At 35.8% G+C, this 21,278-nt stretch overlaps 1 protein-coding gene and 1 non-coding gene across 3 annotated transcripts in view; one reads left to right on the forward strand and one right to left on the reverse strand.

The window, feature by feature from the left end:
• The window catches only part of LOC115221446 (zinc finger protein 708-like), a 73,151-nt gene extending 53,819 nt beyond the window's left edge, over positions 1 to 19,332 (forward strand). The window contains exons 5-6 of one of the 2 annotated variants that reach the window (XR_005002887.1): positions 2,542 to 3,335; positions 19,322 to 19,332. Coding sequence is in view for 1 of the 2 variants with exons in the window: in XM_029791631.2 (XP_029647491.1) it covers positions 2,542 to 2,789 (248 nt within the window). In the remaining variant the exon portion in view is untranslated. Of the gene's footprint in view, positions 1 to 2,541; positions 3,680 to 19,321 lie in introns of those variants that run through there. The other variant, XM_029791631.2, reaches the window with a different exon arrangement.
• A 212-nt stretch (positions 19,333 to 19,544) lies between these two features.
• On the reverse strand, positions 19,545 to 19,617 carry Trnav-aac. The gene has a single exon. It is a non-coding gene; the product is annotated as a tRNA-Val (tRNA).
• Positions 19,618 to 21,278: the final 1,661 nt, after the last annotated feature.

The following is a 21,278-nucleotide window of genomic DNA, read 5'->3' on the forward strand; positions in this document are numbered from 1 at the left end:
TGTGAGTCTGCATTATGTTATCAATTTCATCCGTTCTCACCATCAGGTGACTTATTTTTATCTGTTCAGAATCAAGACTCCTGATTAGGAAAATCATCATCTTCATCATCGTTTAACATCTACTTTTCCATGCTTGCATGGGTCAGACGAAATTTGTTGAGACAGATTTTCTATGACCAAAGATCCTCACTGTTGTCAACCTGCATTCCCTACACATTATATTTTCATGGAAGATTGGAAATGAACAATATTAGTTGTATGATGGTGATGCTTGTTCACAACCAGCCCATGATGTTAAGATAGGGTACACAGAAATACACATACACACACATGCGACAAGCTGTCTGGCGGCAAGTTGGCAGAATTGTTAGCATGCCGGGTGAAATGCTTAGTGGTATTTCGTCTGCCGCTACGTTCTGAGTTCAAATTCCACCGAGGTCGACTTTGCCTTTCATCCTTTCGGAGTCGATTAAATAAGTACCAGTTACGCACTGGGGGTCGAAGTAATCGACTTAATCCGTGTGTCTGTCCTTGTTTGTCCCCTTGTGGGTGGTAAAGAAATAGGTATTTCATCTGCTGTTATGTTCTGAGTTCAAATTCCGCCGAGGTCGACTTTGCCTTTCATCCTTTCGGGGTCGATAAATTAAGTACCAGTCATGCACTGGGGTCGATGTAATCGACTTAATCCTTTTGTCTGTCCTTGTTTAGCCCCTTGTGGGCAATAAAGAAATAAGAGTCATACATATACACACATGCACATGTGTGTGTGAGAGAGAGAGAGAGAGAGAGAGATGCGAGGGTAAAATATGTATTCTATATTCTGTGTGTGAAAAATCGTAAATGTTAAATTTTATCTTAATTTTAATTCACCTAAAGAAAAAGGTGATGTTATTGATTTATTCATTAATAAAAACCATGTCTGAAACAGCTGTAAGGAATCTTAGGTGGTTCAGTGGTTAGAGCGTTGGGCTCACAATCATGAGGTAGTGAGTTTGATTCCTTAACTGTGTGTCTGTTGTGCTCTTGAGAAAAACACTTTATTTCTCATTGCTCCAGTTCACTCAGCTGTAGAAATGAGTTGCGATGTCACTGGTGCCAAACTGTATTGGCCTTTGCCTTTCCCTTGGATAATATTAGTGGCGTGGAGAGGGGTGGCTGGTATGCATGGGCAGCTGCAGGTCTTCCATAAACAACTTTGCCCGGACTTGTGTCTCAAAGGGGAGCTTTCTAGATGCAATCCCATGGTCATTCATGACCAAAGGGGGTTTCTCATACACACACACACACATACACACACATATATTTATATGTATACATACATACACAATGGGCTTCTTTCAGTTTCTGGCTACTAAATCTACTCATAAGGCTTTGGTCAACCTGGGGCTAAAGTAGAAGACAGCTACCCAAAGTGCCAGAGAGTAGAACTGAACCCAAGATCACATGGTCAGGAAGCAAGCTTCTCACCTACACAGCCACATCCACACCTATTTGTTGGGTTGAAATACTGTTGATGTCCAATCATCTTAAAAGGAATTTAATTGACCAGAAAATTAAATTAATCTTAGAAATTCGGAAATGGAAGTATATTGATAGCAAAACATGTAATACCTATTTCTTTACTACCCACAAGGGGCTAAACACAGAGGGGGCAAACAAGGACAGACAAACAGATTAAATTGATTACATCGACCCCAGTGCATAACTGGTACTTAATTTATCGACCCCGAAAGGATGAAAGGCAGTCAACCTTGGCGGAATTTGAACAACACATGTAATACCACTTGCAAATGAACCATCTCATATGCATCATCTTATAGCTTCAAGATTTCAAATAATCTGATTGTTTATTTTTAGAATGACATTGTAGGGTAGGTTGAAAAGGCTGGATCTGGTCAGTGTGAACATAAAACAGATAGAATATTTTGACCATATATGGCCAGTTTAAATGCTAAAGGGTTATATTTGTCAACCTGGTCTAGCTTGACACCTTACTTTCGTGTGGTTACCTGCATATATACACACATCAAAGTACACAAATGCATACATCCTTTTATTCTTTTCTTCTTTCACCTGTTCCAGTCATTTGGCTGCAGCCATGCTGGAGCACCACCTTCATGGATTTTAATCAAACAAATCAACCACAAGACTTATTTCTTTTTTTAACCTTGGTACTTATTCTATTGGTCTCTTTTGCCGAACCACTTAGTTACAGGGACGTAAACACACTAACACCAGTTGTCAAGCGGTGATAGGGGGACAGATACACACACACACACACATATATATGACAGGCTTCTTTCAGTTTCCTTCTACCAAATCCATTCACAAGGTTTTGGTTGGCCTGAGGCTATAGTAGTAGACACTTGCCCAAGGTACCATGCAGTGGGACTGAACTCGGAACCATGTGGTTGGGAAGCAAGCTCCTTACCACAGAGCCATAGTTTATACACTTTTTTTGTTAGATCTGTGTGATTATTAATTTTGGTCTATTTTCTCTTTCGCCCTCTTACTCTCTCATTGTTTTTATTTCTTCAACAGGTGAGAAACCTTTCAAATGTACTTTCTGTGAATATGCCACTGCACAGAACAGCACGCTGAAGATCCACTTGAAGCGTCATCACGGAGGCCTTTTATTTAGTTGTCAAAGATGCGGAAAGAAATTTACTGGAAAAGACTCTCTGACAAACCATCTATCGGAACACAACTCTCAAGTTCTCTCCAACCACACTTTGTCATCAGAAACATCTGATTCACTCAAAGAACAAGACAGAGGGAAGATTAGTTAGAAACTAACCAATCATGTCTGTTTTCCTCCCGTCAGTTAATGATTTCACAAAAGAAAGTTTGATAAATCTGCAACTTCATTGTATTGATATCAAAACAACTCTCTTGAAAAATATGGTTAAATATGCAATCAGCTTTTTTTTTAAAATTTTTCTAATGTTTACTAAATCTATGAGATAAAATATTGAAGAAGAAAAACAAAATATATTCATATATATATATTTATATATATATATACATGTTTATGTATGTATTGCATATTGATGTATTATAAATCAGAATTCAGATACTGAAAAAAAAGAGACGTTGGTAAAATATTATGCTACTAATCTGAAAATGAAAGAAGAAAATGAAATGAATGAAGAACAATAAAAATAAATACAAAAGATTAAATCGTTTGTGGGGATAGTCTCAGCCTCAGAGACTAGAAACAATTGTTAAATCTGCTTTCATCATCATACGACAACCAACCAATGAATTATTGGTTTAAATATACTTTGTTCAAAATATATATTTATACACACACGAGCATGAACACACACACACACGTGCGCGCATACACACACAAACTGTTTACTAAATGCATATTGGTTATGTATTGGATTTTCTATCAATGGTTAAATATGCTTGTTCATTAATATGCTGTCAGTTTACAAAGTGGAAAAAAAATAATAATTATAATAATAATATGATTATTATTGGATGCAAACCAAGATCATGTTTTTTTTTTTTTGAGAGGTATAAAAGAAAAAAACCAAGGGTCTCAGTTTTTGATAATTGCATTGATGACTTCAGGGATAAACTATGTTTTAATTTTCTCAGGGGATTTCATATGATGGATTGCAAGATACTTTAAAAAGAAAACAATAAAACTACACGCACACACACACACGAGAAGATGAAAGTATAGCCAGGTGGTTTAGGAAGTTCTTTTCTATCCAAGTAGTTCAGGGTTTGATTCCAGTGCATGACACCTTGGCAAGTGGCTACTACAGTCACAAGTTGAGCACTGCTTTGTGCGTGGAAGTTGGTTGGCAGAAACTGTGCTGAAGTTCGTTATGTGTGTGTGTTTGTGTGTCTAGTTTGCTTCAAGTTGTGTTCTTTTACACCAAAAGGTAACTTAACCATTCAATAAATAGGGATTGATAAGATAATTACCGGAGTAAAACAAGTATGGGAGTTGATTTATAATTGACTGAAACCCTTGAAATAAGTGTCCCAACATAACCACAGTCCAGTGACTAAAACCAGTAAAATAGTACAAACACCACCATGCCCATCACCACCAAAAAAATAAACACACGATGTCTGTTGTAAATCTGAACTGTTGCCCATGTAAAAATAACCAAATAAATGCGAAACAAAACGAACAAAAACAAATCCTAGTCAAGATTTGGTTAAAACCTGAGTTTTAATCAAATAGAAAGGAAACTTTGAATAATAAGGTAAAAGCTGAAGTAGGAACCTTCATATTGAGCAGATCCAGAAATATAATGGGACCAAATTTTTTAAAATGTGGAACAATTATCTAGGGTCCAAGTAAACTGGTGATGATCTGTGTCCATAAAATATGAAGGTTGTGAAGAAATGAATGATTGCCTGTGTTGGTGAACTAGCAGGGCCCAAGGAAATTAGTTATGGTCTGTAGCAGAATTGTTAGAAGATTGGAGAAAATGTTTTGCAGTATTTGCTCCAGCTCTTTACATTCCGAGTTCAAATCCTGCAAAGGTCAACTTTGCCGTTCCTCTTTTCAGGGTCAGTAAAATAAAGTATCAGTTAAGTACTGGGATCAGTGGAATCAGCTTACTCTTACCCCTGAATCTTGCTGGCTTTATACCAAAATTTGAAACAATAATAACAACTACTACTACTACTATTACTATTATTATTATTATCATCATTATTATTATTATTATTCAGGTAGCAGCTGGCAGAATTGTTAAAATGTGAGACAAAAGGCTTAGTGATATTTCTTCTAGCTCTTTGTTTTCTGAGTTTAAATTCTGTCAAGGTCATTTTTACCTTTCATCCTTATTCTTTTGATTGCATTGTTCCCAGTTTAAAAATAGTTTTACGCTTATTGCTGGTATTGTACCCACCAAAAATGACGAAGTTTATTTTTATGTCTCTTTTCAGTAATTCTTAATATTTTTGTTTCAAGCCTTGACCCATTTGTTTCTTACGCTTCTGTCTCTGTTCCTTCTTTTTATTTTTGTTACTGTTTTTCAATACTTTTCCCACCCCTTTATTTATCTGTTTCATCGACCCCTTTTTATATAACTTTCTTTCTCTTTCCATAGCTCTTAATGCAACAACTACTGCCTTCTCCTTCCACTTGATATATTTTATCATGTTACCTCTCTAATTCCCCTTCTACATTGTAGAGTGCTATCTTTCTTCCATTTCTCCTTTCTTATCTTTCAGTCTTTCTTCTATCCACTGTTTTTCACTGTCTGCTTGTGTTACTCACATGCTGACTGACAGCTAATTATTCTCTCTCACTCTCTTTTCATAATCCTTTTTTTCCCTCTTTCTTTTCCATCATAGAGTATAGACTTTTTCTTCCATCCTTTTTGGTCTTGATAAAATATAGTATCAGTCAACTACTGGAGTCAGTAGAATATACTATAGCCATTCCCCAAATCAAATGATGTAAAGTACATTATCATTATAATTATGAGGTGGAAATGATAGCCTGGCAAATGAAATGGGTTGGGAGATTAAGTTGCATCCTTTGTGTTCTGTGTTCAAATCCTGTCAAAGCCTCTATTACTTTCCATCTGTCTGTAGATTGATCCATTGACTACATTTTCTTCCATAATTAGTAACCTTGTGCCAATGCTAGAAATCTGCAGCAGAATCATTAGTGTTAAACGCAATGATTTGTGGTACTTGTTCCAGCTCTTTACATTCTGAGTTCAAATCCCACCAAGTTTAACTTTGCCTTTTATCCTTCTGGGGTTTATATAATAAAGTAGCAGTCAAGTACTAAACTTGGTAAAATTGTGTTTCTTTGCCTCCAAATGTTTTGCCTTGTGTCTATGTTAAAAATGATTGCTACTATTATTAGCCCATTGGACAAAATGCTTAATGACTTTTCTTCTAGTTCTTTATGTTCTGATTTGAAATCCTGCCATGGGCAACTTTGGCTGTCATCCCTCTAGGATCTATAAAGTGAAGTACCTGTCAAATACTTGGGGCAGTTTAAACCGGCCCAATATATTCTATATGTTTTATATTCAAACTGGCCATATCTAACCTCTCACACCTAACCTACAATGCCATTCTGAAAATGAACAATCACATCATTGAAACCTCAAAGCTATAAGATAATGCATGATTAATTCAAAACAATTTGAGTGAAAAAATATTACATTTAACAGAGTAATCTGAACACTAAAGGGTTAATGAACTAACCCACTTCCTCTTAATTTCAGGTTTTATGCCTATTTTAGAAACATTTTATTATTATTATTATTATTATGGTGGCAAGCTGGCAGAATTTTTAACATGCCAGACGAAGTGCTCAGTAGATTTTCATCAGACTTTATGTTCTGAGTTCAAATTCCACCAATGTTGATTTTTACCTTTCATCTATTTGGGGTCGATAAAATAAGTACCAGTTGAGTACTGGGGGCAATGTAATCGATTGGTCCCCTTCCCAAAAATTTCAGGCCTTGTGCCTATAATAAACAGGATTATTATTATTATTTTTACGGTGGCGAGTTGGCAGAGTCATTAGTACATTGATCAAAAAGCATAGTGGCATGTCATTCGTCTGCGCAATTTTGCTAAAGTCAACTTTGCCTTTCATTCTTTCGGAGTCAATAAAATAAGTACCAGTTGAGTACTGGGATCAATATAATCGACTTATCCTCTCCATGAAATTGCTGGCCTTGTGCCAAAATTTGAAATCAGGTGGTGAGCTGGCAGAATCGTTAGCATGCTGGGCAAAATACTTAGCGGTATTTCGCCCATTTTCACATTCTGAGTTCAAATTCTGCTGAAGTCAACACTGCTTTTCATCCTTTCAGGGTCGATAAATTAAGTACCAGTTATTTCAGGCCTTGTGCTTATTGTAGAAAGGATTTTTATTGAAAAGGACAGGATGATCACAACTGGAATGTCTCTGATCATAGTTCTGCTTAATCAGTCCTGAACTGGAGCTAAACAGTAATAGTCACCATAGATATCAATTGCAGTGCTGGCTCTAGATTCTATAGAAAATCTATAGAGATGAACTTAAAAGTAATAACCAAAGAATACCATATCTCACTACACATCACAAAGAAATGTACCAACCGATGCCATGCCATTGTCATTGTTTGCCTCTCTCTCTCTTTCTCTCTCATATATATATATATATATATATATACACACACACACACTACCACTGAGATGACAAAGTAAAATGAAATGAAAATGTGATTGAATTATTTTGAAATGCAAACTCTGTGATATCAACCATACATACAAACACATTCTCCCTCTCTCTCCTTTTCTACTGCTTTCCACTTATTATCCTGGTCCTATGTCAACCCAGACCTTCTTTCCTGCTACTGTAATAATCTGGAACTCTCTCCTGATTCATGCAGAATTTTCCTAACCAAACATCAATCACTTAAACCTTGCAAGTCTCAAAGAGTTGTAGTGGCTATGCATCTCTTCTTAATCAAATTAAATAATATCATACAGGTGTGTTTTTGCTGTGTGTACTAAATCTCTTCTATGTTCTCATAAAACTCTCTTCTTGTTCATATAACTTATTTAAAAATAGGCATTTATTCAATCCAAAACTGTTTACCATTTTGGAATGTTGTTTAGGGTACCCCTTGTCACTACATTATATTTCGACACATAAATTTCACACTACCTAACACAATACGCCGTAGCACATTACATGTTTGTATGCGCCTCTGTTTATAATCAGCTGTATTATTAAAACACTTCTATATAAGGAAGTATTTCTAAACTACTCTAAAATAATTTGGGGTATCCAACTCCTGTGGAGTTGTGATTTCAACCTAGCCAGGTCTCAACAGCTTTGGCATTTAAACCAGCTATGTCCAGCCCAGATATTCTATTTTATACTCTAAATGACCGGATCAGGCCCATCACACTATCTTGCAGTGACATGTTAAAAATAAACAATCACATCATTGAAATCTTAATGCTACAAGATAATCCAGAATTAAATCAAAACATTGTGAATAAATAAGCATTACATTTGATAGAGTAATCTGAATGCTAAAGGCTTTAATTGGTTAGAACTATATACTGTGCTTTTCAGTCAGACATTTTTATAAATCAGTTCATATACAGATTAAAGCATCTTGTAATGTAGATATGGTGAAGCATTTACATAACATAGAAAATCTGAGTTAATTATTTCTCTATGAGAATGTGTTCCTAACCTTCTAGAGAGAATATGTTTACTTAATAATGAAAGGATCATGATTTCAATCTATCTGGGTTACATCAGCTTCAGTTCAAAAATGATGATCCTCTCACAAATGAATGTCTGTGGTTAATTACTGAGAGATACCATCTATTTGAAAATTCTAATTTTGATATATGTATGTGATGAGAAAACACAATAACTCAGTGACTAATATTGCTTTATGATTTGGTTTAATCATAATGATTAAAATGTTTGTTATGTTTCTAATAAAATATTTGATGATCAGTGCATTAAATATGTTAAGAATAAGTATTATTTTTCTCTCTCAGTAAGACTGATTGTATATCATCAGTTAATATCTTGAATATATCCTCTAAACATTTAATAATTATTTAATAGTTGATATATGTGGCAAGTTGTATGACACACTATAGAAGATAGGATTTAATTTTATATAAAAACATATCTCTAACTTTGCTCTGAAGCAATTTTAGGTTTCATGACTTTTAAAGTGGTTATGCCAATTCAACTACCAAAGAATCATGGTTTTGAATTAGTTAAGTCTCAGCTCTTCAAGGCTAGAAATACCTAAATAACCTATTTTGATTTACACTCAAAAGTAATATCAATAAAATAGTTACCACAAAAATCTCTTAGGTTTTCACTACCATTCATCCTTAATAATAACTGTACCACATTAACTATTCTTATACATATATACATAGAGCAAAGCTGGAAATATTTTTTTCAATACAATAGAGTTAGATGTTCTAAGCTTTTGTCATGCAATTTCTATATTTTTCCTATCTTATTTAAACATACTGCTTTTATTTTATGAATCAAAGTTTTAGGTTGAATTTATAAAAATGTTTGGTACTGTTTCAGTAGCTAAGTTATGTCAGTGCCTGGATCAAGGTTTCTCAAAATTCACATAGGCCTCTGTGTACAGTAATGTAGTTATAAAACATAGAATATATAAAACACATTTCAATATTATGCCTATTTGGAGGTGTGAAGCATCCAGCATGGATGTTGCCACATGTCAAGAAAATCCATAGCTGACTAATTAAGTATTCATGTCCTTACACTGCATTGTGTCTTTAATTAATGGCTTAATTGACTTAAGTGACATTCGGTATCATGATGGTTCAATGTGTCACTATAAGCAGCAGGAATACTATATGCAGAGGAGTCTGAATCTTCCCGTGGGCCAAACCTATAGTAGATTAGTATTTCTGTCCAGAAATTGAATTGTTTAACATTGTGAAAAGGTGTGATGTAAAGTACAGCTCACCTCTCATACCAGAGAAAGATGTAATCTCAGAACTTGGAGAATGTTTGAGGAGAAGATCCTACTGAAATTATATGCATTAGACACCCCTGTCACATACACAACACCATCACCACCCATCTATACTCAGACAAAACGTTTTGCACTCAAGCTTCATTTTTGAATGAGTCATAAAAACTGAATGACCATTCATTCATCAACCAACTTTTGAATCTTGGCACTCTTAGGTTTGAAACTATTTTGCTGATTTTGCTTCTTAGCTGTGATTTACTACCTGAGCCGTATTGGGTTTGTTGTACTGATGACAGAAATTAGGGGTAGGTGATCATAATTGTCACAAAAAGGTCGTTAAGGACCAGAAAGGAAAGTACATATGTGTTACTGAGTGTATGCAGTGTGAGGTTGAGGAGTGGACAGGTACGAATGAGTTGTAATGATGAATGTATCTCCTGAAGTGTCTAAGAGAAACAACAAGTAACAGATATTGTGAACGGATGGCAAAAAAAGGGGGGTTTCAGACAATGGGTACCTGTGTTAAAAGTTGACTAACGTAGGCCAACTTTCACTCGTGATAATCTTGTAAAAGTTGATATTGTAAGATATCAAAATAGTGTAAGCTGTTGGCACATTGTGCAGCAATGTAAGTTGACAAAAGATTGTATCTCTAAGTACTCCTGCAGTTTGTGATGATGTCTATTTACAAGTTATGTGTAACTGATCATTGAAGAAAAGTGCCTTTACTACAAACATAGCTCAATACTATTGTCAGTAATATTAACTGTTGCCTAGTAATCTTTTACTTTATCTCAGCTGTGACTCTCTTACACTGATACCACTATTTGATATACATATAAAGTCTAATCAAGTTGTAGTGAACTGGGACTTCAAAATTTTGCCTTGGCTTATTCAACCAGATATTTATCATTAAAAGTCTTAGTTGGAATTAGGTTATCTTATATCGTTAACCCTTTAGCATTTAAACTGACCATATCTGACCAAAATAATCTGCTTGTTTCATCTTTGAACTGACCAAATCTGGCCTCTCGCTATACTCTATACTCTGCAATATTATTCTACAAATAAACAATCATGTCATAGAAATCTCAGTGTTACAAGGTCATGCATGACTAATTAAAATCAGTGTGAATAAACATTGTATCTAACAGAGAAATCTGATTGCAAAAGGGTTAATGACTTACAAATGTCTCTACTCATGTAAACACTATATATATATATATATATATATATATATGTATTAGGTTATTAGTATCATAATACCTAAATGAAATATATATATGTCACTTAGGCATTGCAATACTAATAACCTGGTGTAGAACTCAATATATGTATGCCTCTAAACAAAGCATTAGTCAAGTACAGGGCAGCAATAAGAAAAGAGATGACAAAGGAATAAATGATTATCTTATGCACTTCATTTAGCTCTCAACTATAAGTCCACCACATTTTAGAGTCGAAACAGCTGTAAGCTAATGAAGTTCATAAGATATGCATTTATTCCTTTATCACCTCTTTTTCTTATATACACACATTGAATGACATATAACCTTAATAATAATCACTAAACACCAATGTTTCTTTTATAGCACCCAAGAGTAGAATTAAGCTTTTTGGTATCAATATTTACTGAGGTTTACACTTGATCTCACTTCTTATACGCATCTTTCTTAGATCAGGATTCAATATTGGCTGAAATAATTTAGAAACTTCTGATAATAGATGAATCAACAATGTGGACTTCTATAATGCATGAAGTCCTTTTATGGTCTGTCCGAATTAACTTCAATTCCAAACAATCTGCATTTGCAAAAAAAAAAACTTTGTTTATAGAAGAATAAACATGACTTGCATGTGTGGATGCAATATTTCTGGTTTTATAAATGTAGGAATATGTGAATTGATTTACTCTTTACTCTTTTACTTGTTTCAGTCATTTGACTGCGACCATGCTGGAGCACCGCCTTTTAATCGAGCAACTCGACCCCGGGACTTATTCTTTGTAAGCCTAGTACTTATTCTATCGGTCTCTTTTGCCGAACTGCTAAGTGACAGGGACATAAACACACCAGCATCGGTTGTCAAGCAATGCTAGGGGGACAAACACAGACACACAAACATACACGCACACACATATATATATACATATACATGACGGACTTCTTTCAGTTTCCATCTACCAAATCCACTCACATGGTTTTGGTCGGCCAAAGGCTATAGTAAAAGATACTTGCCCAAGGTGCCACGCAGTTGGACTGAACCCGGAACCATGTGGTTGGTAAGCAAGCTACTTACCACTCAGCCACTCCTGCGCCTATTTCCAAGTTTTTCCTTTTAATATCTAAAGAAATTTTAAAATGCTCAGTCTATGATCATACTTTTTTTTTTTTCTGACAATGTTATCAAGGACTTCATTTACCATGAGACTTTTCTTTTTAAAAGATAGAGCATTGGTTGCAGTAGAAAAGGCGAAGAGAACAGACAGCATGTCTGAGGGTCAGAGGCTGGATTATGCCTGTGAGTTGCCTTTCATTATAGCAGGTTGAGTATATGTACAGCAGTAGTTTTCAAATAGTTTACTATAAGGAATATGTTGGTGCACACAAGGTATCTAAATGAGCCACAGATTTTTAAGATATAATTTAACCCTTTTGTTACCATATTTCTGTTGAAATATGCAGTCTTTGTTCCAAATAATTTTGAAAATAACAAAGAATTTATTTAACATAAATTTTTCATTATTAAACTGGTATGAAATATTGATGGAAGGTTTTTATTCAAGTCATTTTAAAACGAGTTTGTGTCCTGGAGCCAAGAACAATTTTAGATGGATTGGTATTAGAAGAGTTGTCTTTAAAAAATCTATTAATCCTTGAACATATTGGAAAATGCATTATTCATAATTTTGCTATACACAAATATGATTAATAAAGACAAGGTAACTAATAGTTTTCTATATTTTTCTTATGGTTGAACAAGCTTGTGGGTAAAAACTAATTGTCCCAGTTAACATGATCTTCACAATATGTATTTTTTTTTCCTAACTTTTTAACTTTAAAACATTTTTTTTGAAACTTTCCATAGAAAGTATACCAGTCTGGTTTAACTTTCCATGTAAAGTGTGCAAGTAATTTTTAATTTTTTTTTTAAGTTTGATCTTCAACATACCACAAAGTCAGAGAAAGACTTAGTGGTATAAAGGCTCTTTCATTGGTATATAATGATTTCCTCTGTGTGGGTGATGAAAGGTTGGGGGTTTTTTGGGGTTTTTTTTTTTCCTAGCCAAAGTAAGGTGTCATCTATATGAGGTATAGCTAATTACAGCAAATAACAGTGTCTTTGATGCAATTGGATGTAGCTGTTTTGAATTCTAAAAGGTTAAATGTATTCGTGCGTGTGTAACTGCTAGTTAAATTGCCACTCACAGTAACAAACACACACACACATACATAACAACCTGTTTTACATTGCAACTGAGGGTGAAATTAATGCTTTTTTTTACTTTTAATTTTAAAAATGTATTAAAAGGACTTAATTTTTTTTTTAATTAACTTAATTTTTTGTTGCTATTATTATTATTTCCAAAAATGTGATAATTACTTTGTTTTTGATTTTTTTTTTCAAACTGACAAATTCTACAGTTGATGCCTATAGCAGTGTGAATGTATATATATATATATGTATGTATATATATATAATTTCATTAAAGATATTTTGATGTGATTTTTAATACAATATAAACCATCAAAATCAGGAAGAACTATTAATAAAATTTCTGAAACTGTTTTGAGCTTTGCTATTATTTATAAAATTTTTTTATCCAAATTTGTATACCTTCACCTCTACCACCCTCATTTCCAGCACCAAGTAGCTGATAATACAGGCGTAGACTTGCCCAAATGCATCAATGAATTAACATTGATATTTTTTTCACCATTATTTACAATCATCTGAAATTGAATTGTCAAAGTGCGATATTTGAGCTTTCGAGCTATTTTGCTATTCAACTTCAAAAAAGAGCATACAGCAGCTGGAACTGTTCGCGATATCAACAAAATGTTTGGTGAGAAAATAACTAGTGAGTGGTCAGCTCGAAAATGGTTTAAACGATTTCACAGTGGAGACCTGCGCCTTAAGATTGTGAGTGTAGTGGATGCCCATCTGTCATCGATGACAGTCAGTTAAAGACTGTCATTGAGAAAGATCCACATGGAACAACTCCAGAACTGGCAAAAGAACTTCAAGTTAGCCAGAAAACTGCCTGCAATCAGAAAATCAAAAAGCTTAACAAATGAGTACCACACAATTTGAAAGAAAATCAGAAAACGCACAGATATGGAATTTGCTCAACGCTTCTCTGTAACCAGACCGATCCATTTCTCTACTGTACTGTAACTTGTGATGAAAAGTGGATTCTGTACAATAAAAAACATTCTTCACAGTGGTTGGACCAAAATGAAGCACCAAAAACCTTCCCTAAACCCAAGCTCTTCAAAAAAAAAGGTTATGGTGACTGTTTGGTGGTGTACTGCTGGACTCATCCACTATAACTTCTTCAAACCTGGAAAAACCATTACTGCAGGAACATATTGCCATGAAATTGCCAAAAGAATGAAAAACTGCTACTCCTCCGTCCCAGACAGGTCAGCAAAAGAGGGCCAATCATTCTTCATGACGATGCTTGACCACGCTTCACTAATGACACTCCAGAAGTTGAGAGAACTTGGCTACAAAGTTCTTCCCCACCCAGCTTATTCCCCAGACCTTTCTTTTACCGATTACCACTTTTTCAAGTACCTTGATGGTTTCCTGTGAGAGAAGGAGTTCAAAAATCAAACAGATGCTGAAAGTGCATTCAAAGAGTTCATCAGCTCCAGAACTCCAGATTTTTACGTTACTGGAATAAACAAACCTATAACTTGTTGGCAAAAATGTGCCAATTGTAGTGGTACTTATGTTGATGAATAAAATTTCCACGTTGTTGAAATATATTGTGATGAATTTCCTGTTTCAAAACGTTGCTTACATTTTACTCTGCCTGATACATGATGGTCACAGATGGAATACCTTTTTTTTTTTTTGGTCAGTTCTACTAGGGACTAAATTACAAAAGCCACCCCTATCCACTCACCATCATTCCTATTCTAAGGATTTTTATTTGATTCACATAATTTTCACAGTAAATGTGAAATGTATCATCATTCATGATAACATTCTTTCTTCAATGTCAGCATTGTTGAACCCTTTAGCATTCAGATTATTCTGTTAAATGTAATATTTATTCATTCAAATTGATCATCATCATTTAACGTCCTTCTATGCTGGCATGGGTTAGACAGTAGCGAGCCAGGCAGAAGCCTACCCCATATTTCTATGCCTGTTTTGGCATGGCTTTTTATGGATGGATGCCCTTCCGCAGAGTAGGTTGAGTGCTTCTTATGTGACACCAGCACAGGCGAGGTCAGTTTTGGCATGCTTTTTATAGCTGGATGCCCTTCCTAAAACCAACCACCCCACAGAGTTGGTTGAGTGCTTTTTATGTGACACCAGCACAGGCGAGGTCAGTTTTGGCATGATTTTTACAGCCGGATGCCCCTCCAAATGCCAACCACTTTATAGCATGGGCTAGATGCCTTCTATGTGGCATCATGCATTATCTCACAACTTTGAAATTTTGATGTGTGAGTCTTTATTTTTAGAATTACATTGTAGAATAGGTGTGCTGGGCCAGATCTGGTCAGTTTCACCATAAAACCAGTAGAATATTTGGGCTGGATATGTCCAGTTCAAATGCAAAAGGTTAAACTCAATCTCTTAAGACACCGCTGTGACCTTTCATTCAACCTTTACAATGTGAAGGCACATGGTTTGTAGTTAGTAGAAATCTCTTGGTATCTACCACATTGATCACCACCACTGGTCTGATCTTGTCACTGACCATGAAGCCCGATATCTCACTGTCCTTAGAGTGGCCACCTCCTTTGAAGACATCTGCAGGACCATCCTTGCAGACAAGAGAAAAGAAAGGTGTAACAAGACCACTACAGCCAACCCACCTTCCATGCACCCTTTGTGGCTATGCCTGTTTGTCCCTAATTGAACTTGCCAAGCATCAGCAATTCTGCAAGACATGGAGCCTCCACTCCATAAACCTTCACTTAAAAAGCCAAGCCAAGAAAAAGAAGTACTTGACTGGTATTTTATCTTATCAATCCTGGAATAATGAAAGGCAACTCACAGGCATAATCCAACCTCTGACCCTTAGACAAGCTGTCTGTTCCCTTTGCCTTTTCTACTGAAAGTATAATAGCCTCTGCTTCTTGTTGCAGGCTGGTTTCTTGTCCCATCCACTCAGGCACTCTCAACTCACTCCTCTTTCCTCCACTGAATATCAACTATCTGGTACTCCCTTCCTATAATCAACATCTTACAACTATTGAAGTGGAACATTAGCAGCAATGCTTGCTTCAGTTTCAGAAAGCCTGCAAAGGTTATGGGTACTGTCCCTTCCTCAGGACCTAACTAAGTAAAAAAAATCAACTCTGGCAAAACAACCTAGGATAATGGACTGATAAAATCATTGGAGTATCAGACAGGATTCTTGCAATATTTGTTCCAAATCTTTGTATTCTGAATTCAGGTGTTACCATGGTCTACTTGGGTGGTAGAGTTAATTCGTTTGATACCTGGTTTAATACTGTGAAGGCAAGTGGTTAAGGAATCCGGTTAATGATTGTAAGGTCAATGGCATACTGTGTCCTTAAGCAAGACACTTCGTTTCTTATGGCTCCAATCCACTCAGCTGGCAAAAGTGAGCTGTAACTGTAATTCAAAGGGCTAGTCTTATCACACCTTGTGTCACATTGAACCTCCATGAAAACTACATTAAGAGTGTGCATGTCAGTAGAGCACTCAGTTACTTGCAGATTAATTTCACAAGCAGGCTGTTCCATTGATCAGATCAACTGGAACACTCATCATCATAACCAACAAAGACCCACGCCTAACACCAACACCTGGTCCTAGGGTGTCTTTATCAGGACCCACTCTATTTCAAGCATTTGTACCAAGTGTCCAACTTTAGAATATCTTCTTTCCCAGCAGTTTAAGAGGATCTGAATATGATCATGGGCACTACACTTCCAGATTATGTCATAAAAATATACAGACAGCTATTTCTCACACTACCAATTCTACTGACATATTACTTCTTTTGGAATCATTCATCTGATTTCAAGTTACCCAAAGGAAAATTTTAACCCAGCATTACAGACTAACAAAACACATATCAATTATACAGTGTGTCTATCCCTACTCCACTAGTTAATTATTTATACAGCATATCTCTCACTCTCTCTCACACAAACCTTTTTTATAGAAAATTTATATATTTTTACTGTCTGTGTTGAGGCATTGAGATACACACACACACACACACACACTTCAAAGGTCACAGAAGTATAATGAAGACCAGCTGGAAACCTTTGAACAAGACTATATCACTATATCAAAGAGTTATAACATTTGTGTTAATGTGTGCACATGAGTTTGTGTTTATATGTGCACATACCATGAATATATTTATATGCATGCATGTATATGGCCTTATTTCACCAAGAGCATGATGTGACCAGGGCTAAAACATCTCCCTCACACATACACATTATAAACAATGATAACCACTAAAATTAAATGGTTTTTACTTCCACTCTTGAGATTGTCATTACAGACTCATTCACACTTCAATCACTCACTTCTAATTTAGTCACCACCCCACAAACTGAGCACCAAAAGGAAAAGAGCTTTAAAACTATAACAGAACTTATGAAGGATAAATCTCCATAATCCACAGCTGAAGAAATTTCCAATGAAAATATCATCATCATCATCATTTAACATCTGTCCTCCATACTGGCATGGGTTGGTTTGACCAGAGCTGGTAAGCTGAAGGACTGCACCAGACTCAAGTCTGATTTGGCATGTTTTCTACAGTTGGATGCCCTTCCTAATGCCAACCACTCTGAGAGTGTAATGATTGCTTTTACGAGCCACCAGCATGGGTGCCAGTTGCGTAACACCATTATGTCATGACTGTGATTTTAATTGGCTTGATCGGTCTTCTCAATCATGACATAATGCCAAAAGTCTCGGTCATTCATCATTGCCTTCATGAGGCCCAACACTCAAAAGGAGCTTTTGATGTGCCACCAGCATCGGCCACTTTACATCTGTGAGGACCAACACTTGAAAGGTGCTTTTTACATGCCACCAGCACAGGTGCCAGTTATGTGACACCAGCATCGGCCACAACTACAATTTCACTTGGCCTGAGGTCTTCTCAGGCACAGCATATTGCCAAAGGTCTCGGTCTCTAGTCACTGCCTCTGTGAGGCCCAAAGTTCAAAGATCATGCTTTACCACCTCATCCCATGTCTTCCTGGGTCTAACTCTTACACAGGTTCCCTCCACAGTAAAAGATTGGCACTTTGTTACACAGCTTTCCTCATCCAAACGCATCACATGACCATACCAGTGCAGGTGTCTCTCTTGCACACGATATTTGATTCCTCTCATGCCTAACTTTTCTGTCAAGAAGCTTACACTGTCGAACATGAACACTGAAATTGCACATCCAGTAAAGCATACTGGTTTCATTTCTTTCAAGCCTACACATGTCATTGGCTATCACAGCCCATGTTTCACAGTTGTGTAGCATAGCTATTCACACAGCCATCATACAATCTGCCTTTCACTCTGAGAGAGAGGCCCTTTGTTACCAGCAGAGGTAGGAACTCTCTGAACTTTGCCCAGCCTATTCTTATTCTCACAGCTATGCTCTCAGAGCATCCATGTATATATATATATATATATATATATATATATATATAAGAATTTTTTACATAATAAGATAAAAAAAACCAAGGCTGTATAGGTATTAGAGCATTTATAGAGCATAATAGAGATATTAGAGCATTTATAAATGTTCTAATATCTATACAGCCTTGGTTTTTTATCTTATTACGTAAAAAAATTCTTATATACACACGCTGACATAAAACCAACGTTAAACCCTTTATTCGCAATATTACCGAATCTGGAACTTAACTATGGTCTGTCTATAGCACTTATTCAGCATTACCTGACACCTTTGGGTCTCAATGACACCATTATCTTTTATATATATATATATAAATAAATATATATATATATGCATGTGTGTGTGAAAGTGTTTGAGTCTCTTTGTCTTGATAGATGTGAATGTAAGTCACTGTCATACAAGCAGTGTCACTTTGTCTCCAATATTCAGCAAGAACATGTCCTGACCATGATGAAATATTACCTTGCTTTGAAACAGCTGAGAGTTGGTGACAGGTAGGAAATCCGGACATGGAAAATCTGCTTCAACTAATTCTGCCTGACCCATGCAAGCATGGAAAAGTGAATGTTAAATACACTCTTACACACATCTAAGACAAGGATCTGCTGAGTGACCACTTTTACATTTCTGATGGACAAAACAAGCAATAATAATGTGTGTATATATATATATATATATATATATATATATAAATATACATATATATATATTGTGTTGAGTCAAAGGTTTGGCAATATTATGGTAACTTATTTGCTATACTCTTTTACTTGTTTCAGTCATTTGACTATGGCCATGCTGGAGCACCACCTTTAGTCGAGCAAATCGACCCTAGGACTTATTCTTTGTAAGCCTAGTACTTATTCTATCAGTTCCTTTTGCTGAACCACTAAGTTACGGAGATGTAAACACACCAGCATCGGTTGTCGAGCGATGTTGGGGGAACAAACAGACACACACACACACACACATATATATATATATATATACACATATATGCGACAGGCTTCTTTCAGTTTCTGTGTACCAAATCCACTCACAAGGCTTTGGTTGGCTCGAGGCTATAGTAGAAGACACTTGCCCAAGGTGCCATGCAGTGGGACTGAACCCAGAACCATGTGGTTCGTAAGCAAGCTACTTACCACACAGCCACTCCTGTGCCTAAAAGTGAGGAGAGGTTCCGGCGAGTTTTGAACTCGCGACCTTCTGCGTGTTAAGCAGACATGATAACCACTACACCATGGAACCTGATGTCATGTTAAGCTACAACAAAAGCAGCCTAGCATTCAAAGTAGAGGTCATTGTGTTACACCATCTGAAGCCACCTTTCTGCCAGTTCTCTGATCCTACACTGAAACTTCCACTCCTCTTGGTTGATGAGCTCCAGGAACTTGAGGCAATCGAACTGATGCCACACTCAGCATCTAGTTTGGACCTAGCTTTCTTAGATTATTACTTGTTCCAATCCAGGGCTCACTTTCTGTGATAGCAATAGTTCATCAACCAAGAGTAGGTCGAAGGAGTAGTGAAGGAGTTCTTAACCTCAAAGGACAAAAACTGGTCTCAGTATAGAATCAAAGAACTGGCAAAAGAAGGTGGCTTCAAACAGTGTAACATGATGGCCTCTACTTTGAATGCCAGGTTTTTTTTGTCGTAAATTGATGAATAAAGCAAATAAGTTACCAAAATATTGCAAAACTTTTGACTCAGTATATATATATATATAATGGAGAGAGAGGGAGAAAGAGAGAGAAAAAGAGAGAGAGAATGTATGTTTTTTTCAGAGATATTGTATAGACAATGCAACTATGTTCATGGTTTATCTTTTTATCCATATTTTTTTCACATTTTTGCTTGAGTTTCTTGCAGTTTTATCTGGAATCCATCATCAAGATTTCTAGACCTTCATAGTCTTTAGCACTGATGCATCGCTGATTAACTTAACCCATGTTCTTGATAATATCTGTTAATTACCCAACAAGTCCTTTTTAAATGGCAGTTGGGATTTGTAGGGTTTTAGGACCACAGAGAACATAGACAGACCAAATGGTATCACTATAACATGAAACATGGTGGTGAGACTCTAAGTTGAAGTGTGTGTCTTGTTCTTAATTTTGGTGATGTTATTTACTGTTTTTTTTAAAGCTTTTAGCCCCAAATTACTAACTATAACACTGGTAACATGATTTTTGTCTTTGGATAGCAACTGTTATTTCCTATTTGCTTACCCCAAGAGAGTATGAAAAATGGCTAATATTTCCTTCAAACTATGCTTTTCTTAGATTTATTCAAACCCCAAAGAACCCATTTCAACACATGGCAATGATGTTCTCACATTACTCACGCTCATGATCAGAGATGCACATATTGTCAGCCACTAAAGGACATGCTCAAGTGGTTAAGGTCAACCAACTGACAAGCAAATCTGTGGCATTGAGCAGAATATTTGCTATAACAATATATGTTTCAGTAACTCAATGCTGAATCTGTCTGAAATGTGATGGAAAACAGATCAGTTTCAAAACATTGATGTTCACATCACAAAAGCAATGTTTGAAGGGAATAGTAGTCATTTCCTTTGATTTCTAGATAGAAGCAAATATGAAATAACACTTACTGACCAAAGACCAAAGTAAAAATTGAAATTTTGTTACACAGTGTTATTAAACATCATACACTATCATTTAAACTTAGATGTTACTCTTTGTAAATTCATGTTATGATGTTTTAATGTTATATTACTACAGTATTCAGTGTCCCTCATTTTAATACCCGTAATATGAAACAACTCCCTTAGTTCAGTCTTTTTTTCAATGGGGTACCACAGCAAGAATTGTACAAAATTTATAACAACATCAACTTATAACAGAATGGAAACATTAGTAAAATACATAAAAAAAAAAAACTTC

Source organism: Octopus sinensis, linkage group LG18 (genome assembly GCF_006345805.1).
Source record: "Octopus sinensis linkage group LG18, ASM634580v1, whole genome shotgun sequence".
NCBI classification, from domain to species: Eukaryota; Metazoa; Mollusca; class Cephalopoda; order Octopoda; family Octopodidae; genus Octopus; species Octopus sinensis.